This window comes from Arvicanthis niloticus, chromosome 15 (assembly GCF_011762505.2).
Source record: "Arvicanthis niloticus isolate mArvNil1 chromosome 15, mArvNil1.pat.X, whole genome shotgun sequence".
NCBI classification, from domain to species: Eukaryota; Metazoa; Chordata; class Mammalia; order Rodentia; family Muridae; genus Arvicanthis; species Arvicanthis niloticus.
Window position 1 is genome coordinate 18,569,972 of NC_047672.1, and position 24,706 is coordinate 18,594,677.

At 34.5% G+C, this 24,706-nt stretch overlaps 1 protein-coding gene across 1 annotated transcript in view; it reads right to left on the reverse strand.

Moving 5' to 3' along the window:
- Positions 1 to 24,706, reverse strand: part of Cntnap2 (contactin associated protein 2) — a 1,965,545-nt gene that overhangs the window by 1,380,752 nt on the left and 560,087 nt on the right. Inside the window, exon 3 of the mRNA XM_034518882.2 lies at positions 9,286 to 9,479. Coding sequence (XP_034374773.1) covers positions 9,286 to 9,479 — 194 coding nt within the window. The remainder of the gene's footprint in view (positions 1 to 9,285; positions 9,480 to 24,706) is intronic.

Consider the following 24,706-nt stretch of genomic DNA (forward strand, 5'->3'; position numbering starts at 1 on the left):
AGCCTTATTAGGAATATATAAACAATTTGCAGCTTTCTCTAGTAGAGTACCCATAGTATTATGCCACGTGGCTGAGAATTGTTGGCTGGCCTTAAGGGGATATAAGCTGGACGTGGAAGGGGAGAATGTGCTATTTTTGTATCAAAAGCCTGAATAAACTGCTTGAGGAAGAGCTCAGGAGTGGCGTTTACTTTCTGCTGGTCAGAAAGGAGTAACAGTGACAAAGTACAAGGATAAAGATGGAGCAGTGATTGAGGGAATGGTCAACCAATGACTGACCCAACAACCTTGGACATATTCCATGGGCAAGAACCAATCCCTGACACTATAAATTATACTCTGCTATGCTTACAGATGGAGGTAGAACATAATGGTCTTCTGAGAGACTTCATCTAGCAGCTGATAGAAACAGAAACAAGAGCCAAACAAGAGGCAGAGCTCAGGGAGTCTTGTGGAAGAGTGGGGGTGGAGAATGAAGAGGCTGGAGTGGTCAAGAGCACCAAAAGAAGACCTATAGAGGGCACTGTGAATTTTAGTCTTAATTATACCAATTATACCCTCTGATTTGGAGAGCTGATTCTAATTCTTCCTTCTCATAGAAACCCCTAAAATATTGAAAGTGACATATGTTTCCTTTAAGCAGTATGTTTTACCTGTCAAACTGTAGAGTCTAAGGGTCTCCTGTAGATCTCTGAGATTAACAGAGTCACGGGTGTTGGATACTGCTGGTACCTAGATCATATTTGAGAAGCACATTCATGGGTTCCCTTTTGTGCCTATAACTTTCATAAATGTTATTTCACTCTCTTCATATGTGAGCATATTTATGTTCTTTACAACTGAGTAAAGAGTGGATAGAAAAAAAAAAAAGGAAGCCCTTCTTCCCAATCTTTATGTTAGAAGAATGTACATCAGTTAGGAGGGTGGTAGTTAGAGTCTCTCTCTCTCTCTCTCTCTCTCTCTCTCTCTCTCTCTCTCTCTCTCTCTCTCTCACACACACACACACACACACACAAACACACACAAACCTAACTTGGATTTTTATTTACCTTGCACACTTCAGTTAGCACAAGAAGACATAAATATATACTATGGACTAAATGGGTTCATCTATTTCCTTGGAGTTCCAAAGCTAACAACCATGACTTGATTAAAGTAAATATAACAGAAAAAAACTTAGTTATATTTTCCTTTACATCCAATAAAAAGATAGGACCTAAACATGTTGTCTAGGCATGCTTCGTATGGCAATGTGTAGGACCCAGGTTAGTAATTTATAAGACGATGATGTCAGTGGCATTTTAAAGTATTGTCCAGGTACAGTTTGAGTTATTTTTCACTTTAGGCTGACAAGCAAAGCTCTAACATAATACACATGCCAACAAGCACATAGAAGAATGTCACTGAAAATCTAAATCCAGTTTATTTTCAAATTTTAAGGGCTTATCTAAGGTCATATAGTAAGTTAATGAATTTGAAGATCTCAAAGTTATGAAATTCATAGCAATTGGATAACCAATATGTGTTATTTTGTTCTAAGATCTTTACATAAATAATTAACCTAAAACCATTAGATTTTAACTTCATTAAGATAAATACTCATTGGGTAAACAAGGTAAATACTACAATTAGCCCCATTTATAAATAAGAAAAATCATGCAGAGACTGAAAACTATACCAAACAACAAATTTGTGAACTTATATAGCTAATATTATGTAGGCAGCCAGTATAATCTTACTGAACCAAGCACTTTTCCCTGGCTTGCTCCTTCCAAGCCTTCTGTCTACAGAAACAAAGTGTACTGTTTTCTACGTTGTCTTATTTAGGTGTATTTACAACATTATTCCTTTAACTTCCACAAGGTTGCCACGTGAGTACCTCAAGTTAAGAAATTGTTATTTTATTAAAAATGTTTGTAGATATCCATCAATATTATGAACATTTATATGTTTTGAATCCCAAATCTAATCTTAAACTAATGACAAGAAAAATTGAATCCATAATATGTGTAAGAAAGTATTTAAGAATGTACATATTCTTCATAAGAATCATTTAAATATGTATTTTCATTAGTTTTAGTAATGTGTGTGCGGGGGAGAGTATATATGAGTACAGGTTCTCATAGAAATCAGAGGCATCAGAACCCCTCGCCTCCCCAGATCTGGAGTTAAAGGTAATTATGAGCTTTCTATAATAGGTCTTTGAAAATTAACTCAGGTACTCTGGAAAATTCAAATACATTCTTACCTCTGAGCTATCTCTCCATCCCTGGGCATCTTTACTTCAGAACATCTCAAGTAGTTAAGTGTAATTTAAAGATTAGTATGATAATTCCATATATACTATTTACCCTATAGATGAAATTTTTACTAGACTATTAAGAATAATACCTTATTTATTTATCTGTCAATGAAAAACTGCTTACAATTATGTCACCTTTCTTTGTTGAACAATGTATGCCAAAACATACTCAAATTTAAAATAATAGTGCTTCTATGTTTTAAATTTTGGAAAAATTGATATGTAGCTATATATGTTATGCTGTATAGAAGAGACATTGGGTAGGTTCCATTTCAAATGAAAAGTAGCCATGATCATGAAAAGATGTTTACTATAATAATATAGTAAAGAAGATTAATCCAATCCAGTCTAGAAGCATTTTGTGTATATCAAAGGATCTAAATATCCACTAGGCTTATTAAATTTCATGGAATTTAAAAGTATCAGCCAGTCAAAAATGGGTGTAAATAGGAAAATCTATTTCACAAAACCTCAGAAATAGTTTTGAGTTAATCTTGGAGTCCATTTTATTCTACATAATTACTTAAGACTTCTACTTACTTATGTCAAAGATGCTTCTAAAAATAGTTAATGACATAGTTCTTATTTGTTTATTGCTCAGTAAAAGAAACAATTATTTCAAAAATGTTTGGCTGGTCTTTTCCCCAAATACCTCATAGTAACAACATATTTGTATGTATAAGTCAGCAGAAGAATCATCAGCCACCCATGAAGAAAACTGCATTAGGAAACTGTGGTTGGTGAGAACACAAGGTCTACTCAAGAGAATGATTTTGATTTTCATCTTTTGTGTTATAGGCAAGAGAGAGAGAGAGAGAGAGAGAGAGAGAGAGAGAGAGAGAGAGAGAGAGAATTCTAAGCACAGTATTGCACTGTGGAACAGAGGCATGCATGTTATGCATTTCTAATAAGAACAGATTTTTAAATGATTTGGAAAATTAGTGCAACTGCTATGACAAATGGTTGAAAAGATAGGACAGAATCACCCACTCATTTTTAAATGCTGTCCCCTTACATGGCTCATTGCACGCAAAGCCATCATTATGATAACAAATAATTTGTTATAAGCACTACACTGGCTTTTGGCTCAGAGTAAGGGCTCTGATCCCTAAGTCCCTGGCCAGGCCTACAGTGTGCCAGCCACTGATATATTGGGGCACTCTCTTCCTAGTGTTTATTTGGAAACCATATCAGAAACTGACTTATAGTTTACCTCCTGTGTTAAGTCATGTTTTCTTTCTTGGCAGTATTGTTGTGTATTTTAAGTCATGCATGAAACTAAAGCAAGGTAAATTGAATGTGCAGAGGACAGATGGAATAGAACCATCTGAGGTGCTCAACACTGCAGACATGATGTGTAAATTGCTTCTAAGCTGGGTAAAGTGTGTTTCTAAACCTTTATAGCTTGCTGAATTTGCTCACTTATATAATTGCAACTTAACATCCTGGTTATTTCTCTAATTTCCAGATTAGGAATTTCAGTCCTAGAGGAGTGTTGAATCTTCCAGAATATGAAGACAATGAATGAGTCAAGATGCTTCATCCAGACCTTTGACACCACAGATCAAGTTTCCCTTACTCATCAACATGTTACAGCCTTATCAAAGAAAGTAGATTAGATATTTTCATTATCTGAGTGTTAGAGAATACAGTTATTGATTTGATACTCCCCAAATCAAAAATTTTGATTTGATATTCAAAAAGCAAATATTTCCCAAAAATATCTGTCAGGGTTTCAGATGTTTGTGATGCTTCTAATTCTGTTGAAACAATAAAACTTTGTGATCATAGGTGTGGCTTTTTTGTGCTGAAAATATATAAATAAGTGACAGACATTCAAGTATTTTTTATTTTTTATTAGATATTTTATTTACACTTCAGATGGCATCCCCTATCCCCATTCCCCCCTACCCCCCTTAGGAAACCCCTGTCCCATGCCCCCTTTTCCTTTTTGCATTTATACATTTTTTTAAAAAAATGTTAATCATAGGCTTTATAAGTTTGGAATTGTTCAATCAGAGGTGTAACCCACTGACCAACCTAGATATAACAACTATCTTTGACTGGTGGAGATACATGAATATATGCCTCCCTGTCTCCCCCCTCTTTCTCTCTTTCATCACCTAGCTTCTCCTCTCCTTCTTCTCCTCTTCTTACTCCTTTTCTTCCTCTCAGTACTCCTCCTACCTTAGCTCCTCCTACACATCACCCTTCCTGTTAAAATTAAACTTTTCTCTCAAAATACAATTAGAGCATAATTATGCCAATTTGTACCAGTGAGGTACAGGATAGTCCTAATACCCAGTCCATCCTTTTGTTGACTAACCAGCTCCTCTGTCATCTATTCTAACTAGAACATTTAGTTCTGAACCTGGCTTTAGGATGAATGTCAGCTGACGACCATCCACTCAGACCTTTTCTCTTAAGGTCAATAGCTATATGTTTTCAACCTCATCAGAAATCCAGAATGACTGAGTTAACTATAATTGTGGGAAGCACAAATCATAGTTTCTAAAACTTAGCCAATTTATAGAGACCTCTGACCACCTGGACACTCGCTCTACTTCAAAACGTTGGAGCATCTGTTCTTCTGCCTTCTGGTCCAGGATCTTCTGACAGACCTTAGTGCTGCAGAATTATTAAGGGCTGATTACTCTGTCTAGGCAGATATAATCAGTCGACTATTCTGCAAGTGTGTCCTTTTCTGGACAGTAATTTGTCTGTAGAAGGAAAGTGGCAATTCTTGTCTAGTGGCTGTCTCACCACAACTGGAGTAACTCCAAGGATGCTCAATTTCTTCTTAGAATTCAATATAGGAAGCTGTCCGGAGCAGACAGGTCTCTAATGAAAATGAACATTAATACTGAAATGTTTGTCATGTCAATTCTAAGGAAAAAAAAAACTATCTTGATACTAAAATTTGTTTTGAGAATTGTATATTGCAGAATGATCAGCCTTGGTGTATCTACTCAACAAGCAAGCTGGGCAGACCTGCTCAAACCTCTGAGGTCCGGGAATTCCATCTGGAGGCAGCGAAGACACAGCATCAGAGGATTGTCAATTTGCTCTCCCCCCCCACTCCTCTTCTAATATCTCAACGCCCATAATCAGCTTGAAGAAGCTAACGAAGAGTCAGCGCCCCTATTCCCTGGGCTAGGGGACTAAGGTGGTAAATGTTGGGCTGTCTCTCTAGGGAAAAGTAGTGGTTTTGTCGGAATAGAGAGGATTAGCTAGGGTTTATTGCATAGCCATAACCTGTTAGTAGAAATCTGTATAATTAATATCAAGATGAAGATATAAATTCTTAAATGGCACCAATTTACTTTGTTTACAAATGTTAAGGTTTTCATTGGCATGAGCTTCTTAGTGATATAAGAGTGAGACGAATATTGTTACTCTCATAGGCATTGTACCAGTATAACACATTTAGGAATACAAAGCTTAGACCCAGTCCTTCTTTAACTTTTTTTAACTGATTTGAGATGGTCAGCCTGTGAGTTAAGGGACTATAGCAAATTCATGACTTGGAGTTTATTATAAGGTGTTCTCTATGTTTTATGTAGAAATAGCTGAGTGGAGTTAACAGGCAACAGTCCAGATTACCTTACATGGATAGCTGGTTTTCAAAACTTCAGAAATCCTTAGAATTGACATGACATTCAAGTTTTAATTAAGTAATATTCAATTAGGTATGTTAGATAATGGCAGCATATATATTCACATATTCTTGTTGAGAATCTTTGTAATTTAAATTTGATAATACATTTCTCAACAGTAGGAATCCCCAAGTACATAAAGTGTTAATTAATTTTATCTGACACCTGCTGACTATTACCCAAAGAAGTCAAAAGTCTTTTAAAATTGATTAGGAATGTATACACATTTTCTTGTGCTTAAGAAAAAGAAGAGTCCTACAGAGGAAGAATACTGTGAACACATTATACCACTAAATTTGTGACATAAATCTTATGTGATATAAAATTTTGACTGGTGGAATTCTTATTTTATGTAATATTGAATGGACTTTTGGTAAGAAATTGTTACACACAATATTTCTTTTTTCCCCTCCAAATATAGGAAATCTTGAAAAACTGCTGAGAATTATCTAAATTTTAGTTTTGAAACTATACTCAATGATGGGGATAAATATTTACCTATCTGAATGTTGTCAGTTACATTGTGAAGAGATACAACATAGAAGAAAATGTCCTTGTCAGTCAGATCACAGGACATTATTATTTAAATGTTATCAGAGAGGATTGGAAGATTTTCCCAGCTAGGCACATTTAGAAGCTCACATTCTTGCATATTAAATATTTGAAAAGGCCATTTTAAGAATCACTTCAAGATCCATTTTTATCCAAATATTTTTGACCTTAAAATTCATGAACTGCTCATATTTCTCAGTTATATAATTTGTTGTTCCTTTTGTTTAATCGATAAATATTTGTCAATAGCTATTGTTCTTTAATTTCTGTATTTTAAACAATTTCACACAATATCCCTTGCCTTTATCACTCTTCTCCCCCCCCACTACTACTCCTGCCTACATTCCCCTCCTCAGTGAATCTGTCTTACATTCCTATCTATTATTGCTTTTGGGGGGCCACCATGGTTCTATGCAATGATGGGCCTACATCTTGGAGCATGGTTGGCTCAGAACACTGATGTTGATATGCTTGGTGTTATATTGAGCCAGTGGAGGTAACTGCACTTGATTTAAATGAATACTCCCACTATCAAGTCTAGAGATTGGCTTTTTACTTTTTGCATTTTTTGTACTTTACTCTCTTTTCTAATTCTTACATACAGTACTAATGTTAGTTAAATCACTCAAAAATATTTACATAGTCTTCAAATAATATATTTGAAATAATATATTCTCTTCATTGTATATCTTATTTCCTTAACAATCATAGTCAATTGTATATATATATATGTTGTATATGTGTATATATATACATATATGTGTATATATATATACACGTATGTGTGTATATACATATATGTATATATATATATATATAAATATATATATATATATGATATAACAAATAGAATTTATACCTTGTCTTCCAGTGTCCTCAAGTTGTGATCATTATAAGAGAGGTTAAGAAATGTAAGCTCCAAACCATATCAACATTGAAATCTATCTGAAATTTTCACCTTGTAAGGTTCTGTGAACCAAAAGTCTGGTCAATTTTGTTTAAACTTTCTATAAAGTCAAACTCACATGATATTAAGTAGTAATAGATTACAATAAAATCTAGTATTTAATTATTATCACTAATAATCTTAAGACTATGTATATTTTGTTGATATTATAATAGTTAAAATTTCATTGCTTAATTTTTAATGTTTAGCTGCAAAATTCTCAACGATTGTTAGGAGTAAATGAATTTTTATTTGTCACCACTCTTGGTATTTCTGTCATGGGTTATTAGACTCATTAAGTGGAATGCTTACTAGCACTTAAATGTATCTCACAATATTTATATTACACCTTAAACTTGTTGGTAATTTTACAGTTTCATGATTAGCTCATGCAGAATCTTCTGGAAATCATCACTCATTACTCATCATTCATCACTACGCTAATTTTACTGAGAAACATGAAAGGAAGGAGATAAAGCTAATAATGGAATGGTAGACGATCACAGAAGCACATGCTTCATCACCATCAACAGAGGCAGAGAACTCTGTACACATCCAGTCTTTCTTCTCCAGATGGGCTATTTTCAGAGGGTTCTCCCAGGAACAATCATTTTTGTTATTAATATTTATTGCCAACAGAGTCCAAATTATCTTGGAAAATCTTACTCTTTTAACATATCTAGACTCAATCATGTTGTGACTATCTTTAACTGCTATTTATCCTAAGTAAATAAAGGCTCTAATCAGTGTATTTCCCCAGTCCTCTTTCATATCGTCTTCATGCATATACAAGGAGATAAACACAGCCTTTTATTCTGTCTATGGTTGAAAATTACATTTTTATAACCTATGACTGAGGCTTTGGGTTATCTTCAGCAAGTAATGAAAACGTTTTATTGAAGGGACCTTTGTCCTCTAATGTGTTTTCTATATGTTACATATTTCAATATATAGGCATTATTGATGTATAGCTTATGGCTTAAGATGAGTTATTTCTACAATCCTTCTTGGAAGGACATGTTTCTTATTTGATAGTGATTGTGACCTTATTTTACATTATTGTTTCCATCATGGGCCACACATGTGGAAATGACTGTTAAATCTAGAAAATTCTCAATGCTAGAAACTTACAAGAACAATTTAATATTTAAAAATTACATATTTCTAAATAGTGGGCCTTATTAAGGTGAAAGTACCCACTTTTCCAGCTAATACCATGAGAAACTAAAACTAAAATTTAATCTTATACCTTTTCTTTTTTTCTATTTAATACTACTGATTTTAAATGAATTTTATTATTGATTTAAAATATATAATTAAATAAACTAAAACAGCTCATGTATAATTTAGTGGTAAATGATCTATTTCAATGTGGTGATTATTTGATTGAATGTACAACTTTATAATTAATTGAGACATGCAGAGTGTGCTGGGCAAATTTTATGTATTTTTACCATAGGATAATAGAAAGTGCATGTAGATCTCTAATGATGGTTAAAATACATTTGTATTTTCTATGGACATGATCTTAATTTTGTTGGTTTAGGTGTGATTAGCATTTTTATATTTTTATATAGTAACACTTCTTCTAGTGATTTAAATGTTTTCATAAGTTAGAGACCCACTGGGCTAGTACTAGATGTACAGTGAAGTCTACAAAAATGGACCTCAATAAGCAAAAGTTAATTTATTAATGACCTGGTTAATTCAGTCTTCTAATAGTTTCATAAATACTTATTTGCAGCTGTGAACAGGCCAGGTGATTTTTCTCCCGGCTTCACATATTTTCCATTCAGTTGTGGATCTTTGCATTTCCAATAGTGACTCACCCAGATATTGCCATCTTGATGATAGGGTTTCCAGTTTCTCCCCGTGTCACTGTAGAGCATTCGATATTGCGTCACCCAGTCAGAACTGCTGTACCTTCCTTGGGTCGCAATGGCACTAATCTGCTTCCGATTTCCAAAGTCAACCTGAAGCCATTGATAGTGGTCGCTGTCTGATGGAGACCATCCCCCAGCACCTGGAGTGGGCAGAGGCAACGGGGAAATGGATGTTTAAAACTGAACTCTCACAATTATAAATAGATTATTCTACATATCTTAATTGGCCTTGTCAGTGCTGTATTTCACAGATGTATTATGAAGTGTCCTTTATAGATGCCATTGGGACTTCAACTAATATTCTTCCAGCTGGGTAACATTGATTCTTTAACCTCTTTATGGTGTAATTATGTGCTCATTTTCTCCTGAGCAAATGTCTTCATAATTCCTCAATTAGATCTTATTAGTATATGTCAAAGTCTAATTGACTGAGGGTTGATCAATTTACCATGAACTCTTCTGTTAAAACCATAAGGAAAAAAGACACAGCCATGCCTTTTCTTTCCCTCATGTGAGGTTTTATCTTTCAGTAAATTATAAATGAAACAAAACTCAGTTGTGTACAACTTTCAAATATATTTTGCTTTAAGAAGTTCAGAGTCAAAGCTTGTTGATGCTCTGTTCCGAATGGTGTATTAACACTGTGGATTTATGAGAAATTAGTTATGGTGGAAATGAGTCACTCTATATTAGTAGGGAATAGTGCTACTTGATAATCAATGTTTATAAGACTTACTTGAGGCACTAGACAAAATTAAATATCATTGGTAAGATATGCTACTTGACAAGAAAATACGAAGAACAGAGAATTTTAGAAAGTCAAATAGAGTTAACAGAGACGATAAAGATTCCAATTTTAGTCATGTCTGTGACTTCCCACAAATAAGTAACAGAAACTATAGCAAAGGCCTGGGTGTTCAGAGAAACTAAAGAGAATAATTAATGCAAAAAAGCATTTAAACAAACTAAAGCATATCAAAATATATTTATGATTTTAAAAATAAAGCTTTTAACGACTGGTAATCTATTTTACTCTATAAGGATGGACAGAGGTACAATATGATTTTAACCGTATTTATTTGGAATATATTGCGTTGAATGATGGAAGAACAGCTTTCTAAGCAACCGAAAAAGAAAATACATGCTAACTGTTCTGAAGACTGGGGTTCTGACCTACATAGAGGATGAATAAGTGAGATGAGCCATGATAGTTTCCAGATTTGGGCATGATTCTTACCAGGTCATGGCCTGAAAAGATGGTTCAAAGAGAGTAGAAGAGGGTCCCTGGAGCAGAGGCAGGACAGAGTTCAAAGCTACTGAGGAAGCTGGAAACTGCAGGACAGAGTCTCTTAAAAGAAGTGGCTTTGTAGAAAAAGATCATTGAAAATTTGCTGTGAGCATTTAGGATGTCTGGATGTTAGATCAAATACATGTTTTCAGGGCAAGACTCCATAGGATTAGATAAATGAAGTTCTGGGATGAACACTCAGTTATTGGACAGGAAGGATGAAGTTAATTACAGAACAAGTCAGATTCACAGTTTTTGTAGATCAATACTAGTTACACCGTACCAATCCAAGGAAGACCATCCATTCAAGGAAGGGATGGCATAGTTCATTGATGAAGATGGTTAGGAGGAGGAGGAGGATGAGAAGGAGGTGAGGAGGTGGATGAGGATGAGGAGGTGGAGGAGGAGGAGGAAATAAGGGCTAGTCTTGATATACCAGTCAATCTAACAAACAAACTCCTTGCTTAAACATAAATCAAATCTAGTTCAACACAGGCCATAAGAATCCAAAATTTTAACAGCAAAAACATGCAGAATATCCATTACAAATTAAAAACACTAGGTTTTTGGAGTAGCAGAAAAATAAGAGTCACTGTCAGAGTAAAATCAATATGCAGGAATGGATCTCAAAATAACAGATAAAAATGATCATCATCAGACTAAAACTTTAAATAATTTGTTAAGAATTAGTCCAGCTGTTTTAAAGAAAACACATAACTATTAAGGAAGTGAGCAGAAATATTTAGTTAAAGAAAGAAACCACATTAAAAGAACATAATGGAAACTTCAAGCCCTAAAATTATATGGAGATTAGAAATTACTGCTCAGCTTAATAGAATACTTGACACATCTACACTATGGATGCTAAAGTTTCTCCAAAGGTCCTTGTATTTGAAGCCAATTCTGTCTGTGTTAGTAGTGGTCCTGATTGATATGTTAAGAGTTAGTAGTAACTGGGAGATATATTGGTGGCATACCCTTTAGAAGGATACTAGGATAATTGTTACTTTTACCACTGTCTTCCAGTTATCATAATATGATTATCTTAGTTTCCTGATAAGATCAAACTATTACGAGCCATTATAGACCTCAAATAACAAGGATATCTAATCATGGACTGAGATCCTTAAAACTGTGATATAATAAGATTGTCCTATAGGTTGATTGCTTCAGGCAAATTTTATGATTATGACTAACACATACTTGAGAAAAATACACACACATATGTATGTGTATGTATATATATATGAAAAATACATAATATATATATATATGTAATATAATATGGTCACATGTCCATATACACCTACCTATCTGAAGTTCAGAGGTGGGAAAAATGTTTAAGGAATGACAATCCAGTATCCAGTTGGGACAATGTACATGTGAAAAAATAAATTTTCTGATAACTGAGAATTTACTGATTCTGAGCAAAATAAACACAAATAAAAACTTATAAATTCACTATATTATCACTTCAAAGAAAGAATGTTAAAGATAAAATCTACAACATCCTTAGAGGCTAAAAGATTTTCATCAGAAACAATACAAGCTGAAAATTATAGAACCAGGTACTGACTAAAGGAAAGAGACATGTTTTAATGTGATCTTTCTACACTGACCAAAGACAGCCTTTAAAGATAAAAGTAACACAACACTATTTATTTTAAAAGTTTAGAGGATTGATTATCTATCTGTTTGTATCACTGAAAATATAAGCCATGTAGCTTCTGGGTTATTATTTTTGCTATTAGAATGTCTATGAGCATGAATAAAAAAGCTAGCGATGGTTTAGTGTATCAATAAATATTAAATATTTATTTTATACTCTACTTAAAAGATAAGAGTGTTTAATAGGATAACTGAATTATGGCATTTATCATATATGAAGAAGTAAAATATGGGGCTATAATATCAGTAAAGATGGGAAACCAGACTCAGAGAGCACTCAATTCTCCATTTCACATATGGAGTGATAATTGACAGTGACTAACCCTTGGGTCAGATATGTATTCCATTAAAGGTTGAATATTAAACATTCTAGGCTGTGCTTGCTCTGCCATTCCTCTTACAATTACTCAATTCTATTTTAATATGACAATCTTATACATTATGGAAAAATAGTGTGGCCATGTTCCATTAAATATGGAACGTATATATTTGTAGTCAGAATTTTGACCAGTAGTGGGTCTCCTTAGTGCTATCCATCTTCTTCAGAGGAAAGTAGTTTTGATGAGAGGTGAAAGCTGCACTTATCTAGTGAGTATTAGAATTTAGAATATAGTTAGAAATTATACATCACTTTAGAAAAATGGCTGATATAGCATCTATCCCCAGGTTGTCAGCTCTAAACTTAAATATGTTAGAGCAACACAAATTCACTAGGGAAGTTCTCTCTCTCTCTCTCTCTCTCTCTCTCTCTCTCTCTCTGTCATTCTTTCTCTTTCTCATTCTTTCTCTCCCTATTCCTCTTTCTCTCTTCCCCTATCTCCCCTCTCCCTATCTATCTCTCTGTGTGTACGCACATGTGTGTGATCTATCATAACTTCTTTTTCAGTTCCTAATCTCCTACATTCAGACAGCATTTTACCAGAATGATCTTTCTAAAACATAGCTTATGTCTTATCCATTTACCTTTACACTGATTCTACTCTTTCCAGATTTTAGTCATCACTCATAGTAGACATGCCCAGAATATACCATCTACACATCTACCTGTCCTCCATCAAGTTAGGTAGGCATTTTTTATTCAAGTATTACAATGCCCATTTCACATGGTTTCACATAGAGTGATTGATCTGTAAAGCCCTCTAGGCTTTTTTTTTTTTTTTTTTTTTTTTTTTTTTTTTTTTTTTTTTTTGATGGGGGAGCTCACTTGATTAGCTCCTTGTATGCAGCAGCAGACAGTATTTGGGGGTTATTGCTCTTCAGAAACTTCTTGAAGAGAACATACAGATAACATTTCCCAAGTTCATGTCCCTTTCTAGGACTTTGAATGATGTGATAGCTTTTCCCTTTTACCTGAGACCATAAAGGGCTAGGATCTGCCCTGACCTATTGAAGCTCTGATGCAGTGTTCAAATTTCAGAGCTCTTTGGAGGATTAGTAAACACCTTTATTGATGCCATGCCTAGCATCTATATTTTCTGCATAATTCCTTCTGCTTTCTTGTGAATTCATCTCCAAAGTATTCCTTAACTTACAATGTCTAGTCTTTCAAAGCTCTTTGTACCATTGTCTCCAGTAGTCTCCTCATCACCAATTTGTTACTTGCTGCAAATTTATAACCTGTGCACATATTTGCTGATTTTCTTCTATTTTAGTTCCTATATTCCTTATGGTTATGAACCATGTACCTGTCTCTAGAATTCTATGAAAATAAATTTGTGATAGAGCCCCAAGTAAACTTTTAAGATGATAATGTGCTCAGTCAGTAAAAAGGTTAGTACATTTTTTTAAAGAAGGGTTTTGAGGGACAGTGTTATGTAGCCTATGTGGCCTCAAACTGGCTACATAACCCAAGATGATTTTGAACTCATGACCTTTTTTTCATTATTTTTCAAGTCCAGATTCATGGGCATGTGCCATCGTATCCATCTGTATTTTCTTATTAGCTGTAGAGTTTCAAGCCTTGAAGAAGTACATTGTTAATTGGAATTTGAAAGTCCTATTTATATATTCCTCAAAGCAGTAAAATGATTTTGCCAATGAAATCAACAAGCAATTAATACAAAGCGTGTTGAGGTAGCAGTATGTTTCATTGATTAGTGAAAGCATTTTTCCTGTGAGTTGCTAATGAATACTCCAAAATAAATTTTCTTTATTTAGCCATTTTTGCTGCATTGTTTTTCAGCAAGTAGGCAATTAACACGCAGCTCCTTGGTCCAATTTATCTCATTACTTTTAACAAGGGGGAATTAATTGTTAACTTTAAAGAAAGCAAATATCTCAAGCAAAGAAAAGGTAAGTAAAACTTATTCTATTTTTTATTTTTATTTTTGGCAGGAACAAATGCAAAGAGAACAGATGATTAACTTGAGGAAAGAAAGAGTCAGTTTCTCAAGGAACATGGTGGAAAGATCAATATTAACTTTCCCATTATTCTTTGATCTATCAAGTATGTAATTTGGGGAAGTTGATTACTTTGTTTATTTGGCTTGTGAAACTCGTAACCTCTATTGATCCACAGATTAAGAATGATATTTCTTAGATCACAAAAATCCCCAAAACTATATGTAGAAAGGAAAATGTGCCACCCTACCCCCAATATCTCTTATGTCATTCTAAGGGACAAAACCAATCATCCTATACACTGTTGGAGAAGTAGGAAGGAGTGGAGACAGAGATGTTTATGTTACATAGTCATGTGTTCTTAGTATCTAAGAAGACCTAAGAAATTTTGCCTAATATATCTAGTACATTTTAGAGTTAATAAAACCCCACATGTGTACTTCATAACTTCCTCTTCAGTACTGGATTTGATTCCCTTATACTTTTTATTTTTGTGCCCATCCTTCTAGCTTTCAGCCAATCTCTGTTTCTGTTTCTCTCTCTCTCTCTCTCTCTCTCTCTCTCTCTCTCTCTCTCTCTCTCTCTCTCTCGCTCTCTCTCTCTCTCCTCTCTCTCTCTCTCTCTCTTTCTCTCTCTCTGTGGGTATATGTGTGTACATATATATTTAAACAAACAGTTTGTAATCTACACATTCATTTTACTGGAAATGAATGATAAATTACATTAGAGAACCCAGAGAAATGATTAAAATCTAAATATATGGTGCTCTGAGCAACCACCCATAATGAGTTAGACCCTCCTACATCAGTAATTAATCAAAAATATTGCTGACAGATTTGCCCACATGCTAAAATGATGGGGGCATTTCCTCAGTTGAGGTATTGTTTTCCCAGATGACCCACACTTGTATCAAATTGACAGTAAAGTAACTCGTACAGAGGATGTCAGCAAGCTGAACAGATACTTTTGCCTTGTTATTTGTAAATCTGAGAGGAGTGAGGAACTAAGCAGTAGGTTCAAGGGAGAACACAAAGAAGCTTTTCTAGTGATAAATGGCTCCATACCACTCAGGACACTCACATTGGTGTCTGTGACATCATCAGAGTCTATATAAATCTAGTTTCTAATTTAAAAGAAAACTGAAAAATTTTCAATTAAGGGTAAAACAATATTTAATAACTGGCCAAGAAATATGTATCAGATGAAAAGAATAAATTGAAAAATAGTCTCCAGGCAAGATAGCTTTATGAGTTCAGCCTTTGAGATCTCATTTTTGCTCTAAAAATACAATATTTTTTTTTGGTAAGATAGATAAAAAGAAAATTGGAATGACATAGCCAGGATCAAATCTAAGATAAGAATCCCTGTGCATAAGAATTGTAATGAACACACAAAGTAGTAAATAGGGCTAAACCTGAGGCCTGCTGTGCTAGGGTCTGGTGCACACTAAAGATAGATAATTCTCAGCTCTCAAAAAACATTGGTGGAATCTACCTTTAGACATAATTTTAGAGCGCTTTTTATTGCTGTGATAAACACTATGACCTAAAGCAACCAGGGGAGGAGCAGGTTTATTTGACTTCCATGTCCATGGTCACAATTCATTACTGAAGAAATCAAGACAGGAATGTTGAGGCAGAAACTGAAGTAGAAACCTGTGAAGAATGATGCTACTAGTTTTTCCCTCATGGCTTTCCCAGCTTGTTTGCTTATACTATTCAGGGCCACTTGCCCAGGGGATTGTCACTGCTCACAGTGCCCTGGTTCCTACATCAATCGTTACTCATGAAAATGTCCTATATACTTGACTTCATGCCAATGTGATGGAGGCATATTTTAAAATTATTTCCATCTTCTCAGACAACCTTAGCTTGTATCACATTGACTAAAACATTAACCACACAGATGTGCATAGAATATCAACATTTAGATACACCATAGTAAACAGTTTTTCAACATTAAAAGTAAGTTACTTTGATTTTATGAACTGAGTTGTTTGAATTATTAAAAAGATTACCAAATGTAAATATGTTAGGGAAGGGTAGCATCAAATGCAAATGATATCAAGTCAGAAGAAAAATTAGTAAAGTGTGACATTTGAGCAAAACTGAAGGTGTAAGAGTATAACTGAGAATTATCTCACTGATGAAGAACAAATAGAACAGACATATTACAATGTGCTAAAAGGAGGTTGTTAATGAGCGAAGGCTCTATTTACAGCAGTGTTCACATGGTTGCAAATACTTCTGAGGAGATGGGTAAGTAGATCTCAGTCAAGGGCAGATTATGTTCAAAATAGCCAGAGAAGAGGGATGCGCGTATTCAACATATGCCACTAATGTGAGAAAACAGTGTGCCATAATCATTCTTGAAATATCAACAACTTGATACTCATGTGCAAGTATAAAAGAATAGGAAGGGTAGGATTGTTGGGTATGACTAAGGGGCAAGAAGGAAAAGTATTTATCTCCCATTTTAGATATTTCCAACAAGAATAAGTTTTTAAGTTACCCTGGGAGCAGGAAAAATTACTCCTGATGACAAGAATTAACCACTTCTAAAAGAGATGTGCCTTCATTAGCTTTTTGGATGCAATTAAATTCCGGTTATATGCCAGAGGACTGACATTATTCATAAACATGATCTTAGCTTCTTAGAATATTTATCAAAACTTCTGCCAGAAAAACAAAGATAGACAATGCTACAGCATCATGGACACGAGTTATAAATATTGAAACAAAGGACTGATGAATCTGCAAAATAAGAACACAAAACCTCTTCACAATCTTGCCTGTCTTCTAGCACAGGTCTGGCTGTCTCTACAAAGGCGAGAGTACAGGGAGTGGTAGAGAATTATAACAACTTCTTTTTAAAACTCAGCCCTTGTCTTACAGGAAAAAAGACTTCCATAGTTTTACCCCCAGTTTAAATTCTAAAAAAACAAAAAAACAAACGAACAAAAAAAACATTCAGCAAATTCTCTGATAGTATAAAGACGTTAAATGTGGGATGGAAGATAAGGATTTAATAGCTCTAAAAAATGACTAGTAACCATAGCCCAAATATGTTGATCAATGACCCTGTCAGCTTGAAGAGATACTTCATAATGGTAATGTATATCCTGAATTCTCTGTTTTGATATTTTTGTTATATAAGGCATAAAAAATCTGCTTATAAAATTGTCACTTATATAATGTTTATTAACATAAACTAATAGAATAACTAGTAGATTATGATATAAAATGTTGACTAGCTCAAAACCTTAGTACCCAACAGCATAATTCATTCAAAGATAAGTATTAAATAAAGATACTCATCATCAACTTTATGTTTAAAATTATATGATGCCTACAAATAATTATATAACCTAAGTTAACTTTATACATAATATGATGCTGACATTGTGGCTGTAAATATGTATAATACTATGAATTTTTATATGCTGTTCTTAAATCTTCACACACACAGTCATACACACACACACACACACACACTGATAGATAATTTATTTTTGAAGATACCTAGATAGACAGTCTCTGCAAACATGAAAGCACACAAAACAACCATTTTTAGCATCTCATAAGCTCTCTTTTTTCATTTCCCCAAAGAGACACATCTGTTATACTCCAGCAATTTCCTCAGGGATGTGCCCATGAGGTTGCTTGCAGAAAGAGGTTACTTCTTTCCTTTCATTCTTTTGCAGTGCAGTCTTATATAATAGAATGCATTTTTTGTCTTTTCTAATGATGGATTCATATCCAACTTAGAGATGCTGTGAATAACATTGCCATCAGCAGGTCCATTTTAAAACATTTGTATGCATATGCATTACTTAGGGATATATATCCTAGAGAACAATTATGCAAATTTGCAATTTTCCATACATTAGTATGTTTTAAAGGCAAGTTTGCCAGCTTTCCAATATAGTTGAAGCAGCCATGTCTAAAACGTTCCTGTTATTGGCTAAACTTGGTGTTGTAACCTTCATTCCACATACACATAATTTAGACTCAATAGTGGACACCACTCTGAATTTAATAAATGTCTTCTTTATAGGTAATGTTATATGGATTCTAGTTTTAGTGATGACATCAGGTTTATTGGTACAAGAGTAAAGAAAACAGCAGGTATAAAAGCATGCACAGGAAAAGAAGTTAAGAAGTTTAAGTATCTCTGTTTGCATATGATATAATCTTATATAGAAGAGACCCAAAAATTCTACCAGAAAAATTTTAGAACTAATTATTAATTTCAGTAATGAGTCAAATACAAACTCAATTTTAAATATCAGTAGTTTTTTATACATCAAAAGAAACAGAGAAAGAAATTATTTGCACTGTTTTTCATAGAAGCCTCAAATATATATCTTGAGATAAACCTAACCAAAAAGGCAAAAGACATCTACCGTCAAAACTTTATATCTTTAAAGAAACATTGACAGACACTAGAAAATGCAAATACTTCCCGTGTTCATGGAATGGTAGAATTTATATTGGGAATATAACTATTCTACCAAAAACTATTTATAGATAACATAATTCCATCCAATCTTCCCATAGAATACTTCAAATGTAGGAGAAAATTCACAGAAGATACTGCACAGCCATAGTAATTTTCAGAGAAAGACAAAATAAAGGAAAATGAATACAAAACAAAGCAATAACAAAACCCACAATTCTTAAAGAATTGCTAGCACAGATTACAAAATATATTACAGAACCATAGTAGTGAAAAGAAAAATCTGCTTGACACTGGCACAAAAACTGACATGTAGATCAATGGAACAAGATAGAAGACCCAACATTGGTACACATAACTACAACCATTTGATATTTACTAAAGATGCCAAAACCACACTGGAACAAAAGTAGTATTTTCAGCAATGGGGTCAGAAAACTAGATTCCCATTTATAGAATAAGTTAGATACATATCTATCATCCTACACAATAATAATTAACTGGATCACAGATTCCAGTGTTAATCCACAAAAGATGAAACTGCTAGAAAAAAACATAACGAGTACCCTACATGATGATATAGGTGCTAGAAAGAACTATCCGAAAGAGGACTCCATTTGTACAGGAGTCAAGGTGAACAATCAACAACTGTGTTCCATAAAACTATAAAGCTTCTGTACAGTTGTTAATGAGCAATCAATTCAGTGATGAGGAAGTTCATAGAATTGGAATCTTTGCCATACACACACACACACACACACACACACACACACACACATATGTATGTATGTGTGTGTGTGTGTGTGTGTGTGTGTGCGTGTAGGTATAAGTGGCTAGGAAACCACAGGGTTCCTCACGCCAGGCTGTGGGTAGTTGGCTGGGAACACTCTGGGTTACTCCAGCTGGAAGTTCGTCCCGGCTGTTCACTAAAGGCCTCTCCGTGTGTGTGTGTGTGTGTGTGTGTGTGTGTGTGTGTGTGTGTGTGTGTGTATGCCCCAAAGACTGGACAATAAAATAACATGGTATAAACAATACAGCTAAGTGATTTAATCTTACTTATAAAGAAAATTGAAATGCAAACCAATATGACAAAACACGTTATTACCAAGTAGTTTTTAAATACAATAAATTATTTATGCTACTCCTGTCTCCACCTCCATCTTTTCATAGAAGCACTGGTATACTAGATATGTACCTATGTATCTCTGGTTTTATTTGTGTTCTGGGGATTTGAACTTATGTCTTTAAGTTTGTATAGCAAATGTTTTCCCCACTGAACAATCTCCCAAGGCTGGTTTTAATTTTCTTACATGAATTGTTTTGTAAGCATTGGTTGATCTATTGTATTGATAAAGTGGAATATTTATACTAATGCTTGACCATATATAAATCTTATTATAAATGTGTTTATCATGTCAATATTCACTATGAATAACCGTTCTGTTTCAATCATCCAGAAAACATTCATAGAGCCCATCTAGGTGTCAGATACTAAAGGCTCTTACAGAATTTTCTCAGCCCTTTCTTGCTATGCATATTTGCAAATATGTATTAAGTATCTAATTAATTCACTTGAACAAAAATTCAACATATTTTTATTTAATGAAGATATTTATCATGTGTGAAGTCAAATATTTAATATTCTTTCAATGTTCAGGCATAGTTGTCTGTTGTGTGATGAATGTGATAAACATATGTACTGTAATAGGTTCTGTGTCAGGTAAGTGATCATTCTCTGTGAGCCACATTAGACTCCTATGTAACTTCCCAGTGAGGAAGGCTGAGCTATTGCAGCTTGCAGTCCAATGGCATCTATTTGTTACCAGCATTTCTTCTTATTTATTAAAGTGATTTTCTTTTAAATGTATGGAAGTATGTTTGTGCATTTGAGTGTGTGCCATATGTATACAAATGCCACTGGAAGCTGGGAGAGGATCTTGGATTACCTAAAGCTGAATTACAGGAAGTTATGAGCTTCCCCAGTGGGTGGTAGAAACTGAACTCTGACCCTTTGCAAGATCAGCAAGTGTCCTTAACTGCAGTGCCATACATATATTTATGAATGTCCCCTGGGATACAGGGATCAGGAATAGACAGCAAATGTTCATGCTTCCAGGAAATTATAAGATCCACTGGGAACAGGCAGTTTCCTGTGGGCTGATCCACTGCTTCACGATGCATTTTCCCTTCCTTGTATATGTCTCTAGTGAAGTCTGAATTTGGAAATATGAAGTTGATTTTTAAAAATTTCCCAGAAACTCCACAAAGGACTGTCCACTCATTGGCAGTGTTCAGAAGATAAGAGTAGACTCAGGTTATTCTCCCTGCTAAAGCCAAGCAAAGCAAAACAAAGCAAAACAAACAAAACCCCCAAACAAAACAGAAACAATACCAACAGTAACAACAACAAAGCAACCAATCAACTAATAAACAAACACACACACACACACAAAAAAAAAAAAAAAAAAAAAAAAAAAAAAAAAACCAGAAAAAAACAAAACAAAGAAGCAACCAAACCAAACCAACCAAAGAGGGACAGCAAGGTGTCTCTGCTGGGGTATGATTTGCTCTGCCGGTTTTAGTTAGATTCTAGGACACACATGGGTATACCAGTCAACGATTAAGCCAACATTCATTAAGCCTCCTTAGAAATAGTTGTTAGTCTGGAGTCTGATTCCTAACACCACAAACAGTTAAAGCTTCTCTAAGAGTTTCTCTATTTTCCCTAGGTATTATTCTTGGCTTAATGCAGATTCAGTGTGCCTTCATGAGGTTGCCCACATATATTAACTCTTTACAAAAGTAAATATCTGGTCTTTCTCTTTGATATGGGTTTAGATCATATCTAAATTCTAATCATTGGAGCAGATAAAATTAAAGAATGGATCCTTCTTTAGACTTTAGCTTAAGAAGATTTTCTTGATCTAAGGATAATATGCCTGAATTATCACAATCCATGTCATCAAGGGAATCACAGTCTTTTCCTTGGCGAGTGTGTAGAAGTAGACTAAGTTGGTCAGGGGAGGGTATGCTGATACTGAGGAGGATGAGTCAGGTCTCCTCAATGGTCCAATGGTGTGTGGGGGGGGACAAGGTATGGGTCCAAGAATGGGTCCTGGCATGGGTCCTGAGAGTCATGAGACTTGGCTGTTTGTATACATCATTTAAATAAAGTCAAAAATTCAGATGCCACAAGTTACAGGAGTATATTTTACATATGTGACAGGTTTAGTGAAATGACTAACACTCGGTGAATTTCAAACTGAAAAGAAGATGTCAAAATTTTCTTTCCATCTAGTAATTTACAGTTAATTACTTTGCTCATTTAAGGAAGAAAGTGGTTAGAGGGTCATTCAAAAATGTAAGTCTTCTAACTGCAAGATATAGTTTATTTATCATTTTATTAGCAAGATAATTAGAGCAGAAAATAATATTTGAGGCCACCTGCCTCTGGGACTCCTTGACTGGAGCCTTATTAATTTTTGGATTGAAGATTTTTGTCTGAAAGTCACCAATGAAGAAAGGAGAGATCAGCAGGAGGAAAAGCACATATTTCTGAAACACTCACATATCTCTTGGTGTATTGTTATTACAGTAGCACTTAGAAATACTATATAGAAAACCATATGTGAATTTTCAGGTAAAAGGACAATTATATGGTTAATTGATTTATATGCAATTCTCTAAATATGCATACAGCAGTATGATATTGCCAATAGTCTATGGAAGAATGTATAGAAAATATGTTAGTCAATGCCTTTCAAACGATAGTAATACATGAACACAAAAGTGAAGCTACTTTTCACAGAAAGAACATGACAATTCAGACAGATTCTACTACGGACTGGAAGTAGAAAATTGCCTTGTATGTCCAATTTTTTTTTTTTTTTTCGTATTTAGCTTGTGATAGAGTCATTTAAAATGCTTGAAGAGATAAGTTCTAAAAACTATCCTTTAACTCCATTTTACATTTCAGAAAGAAAACAGAAATAGGATTAGTCTCAAAATCAATATAGTGAAGCATAGCAAACATATCTCAGCTGTCTCTTGTGAACTCCATAATATTCCTGAAACTTCTACACACTGATGGAGTGACTCCCTCCTCTGGTCAACACTTCCTTTACACTTGATTTGGTTCAGTCCTAAATACCAGGTGCTCCTGAGACACCATGAGGTGCTTCCCAAGTTATTTGTTAGAGTCACTTTATTACATACAACACACTCTTTCCCTAAATTTCTATGGTAACTACAGGATCTGTTTCAAAACAAGGGAGATTTTTGCCAGGATCCAGATACTGGCAAGATGAAACTATTTTGCCACAATTGTTGTGGGTGTGTTTTGCTACAAACAGAAAATATTTATAGTACTTCCACCTACATAGGCTCTAAATGAGGAGGAAACAACACTAGGGGCTGGTGGTGAGACAGATGGGCTTGTAAACATATTAGTCCCTGGGAAGGCACTGGGGATTGCACTCAGTATACCCCCTTGGAAACCAAAAATCTGCAGATGCTCAAGTCCTTTATGTAATGAAACTTCTGATTCAAAGTAACCTGTGTGCTTTCATTCCTTCACATACTTTAAATAGCCTGAAGACTATTTTCAATGCTTAATACAATGTTAATTCTATGCAAATGCCCGTAATACTGTAATGTTTAGTAAATGGCACAAGAAAGAAAATCTGTTTGTCTTTAGCATAGTTTAATTTTTCCCAAGTATTCTCAGTTTATGATTGGTTGAATCCATCAATGAGGAACCTGCAATTGTTTGTAGCATAGTCCTCAATAAATGTTACATTCATAACTATATGAAGTCATGAAAATTTATTCAGAAAACAAAAGGGTCAGGAAGCAAGAGAGGCTTTAAGATTCTGGAAAGTTCTATTCAAACTGCAATGTTAACTTTGTCTTATATTCTGGATAAAACATCATAATACTGGCTGCACGGAGGAGAAAATTTATGGAAGCCCCCAGGCTACTAAAATGAAGAACAGAAAGTGTAGGTGAGCTCAAGTCATTTTATTTGACTGTGGATGAACAATGAGGTGGTAGAAGGCAGGGCTGCAGGAATGCAGGTGGCTGACCTCAGACTGAGAAAGAGCTCATGGAGACACCAGGAAGGGAGAAATAGGAATTAGGGAATCAAGAATAATTTCAACATTATCTCACTTAAACCATGTTAAATTCAATGCCAGATGCTTGAAACACAGTTAAAGAAACAAGATTAAGAGCAACATCAAGAAAGGTGTTTCATTTCTAATTTGAGTTATCTATAAGACAATCAAGATTCTGGTTTCTTGTAACATTGAGTCTGGGTGTTGAAAAAACATCCTGAAGATAGACCTTCCTTTAAAAAAAAAAAAAAATGGATGTTTTATTTATTTACATTTCAGATGCTATCCCCTTTCCCCATTTCCCCTCCCTAAAAAATGCCTATTCCATCTCCCCTCCTCCTTTTTGCTATTATAGCATTTAAATTACATGCAAGTATTAAGGTCAGTTCTAGGTTGAGGAACTAGCAATATAATAGATACAAATAGGCAAGGGACAATAAACACAAATAGTCAAAGAACAAGCAAGGCAATAAACAAAATTCCTCAAACACTCTGGCTA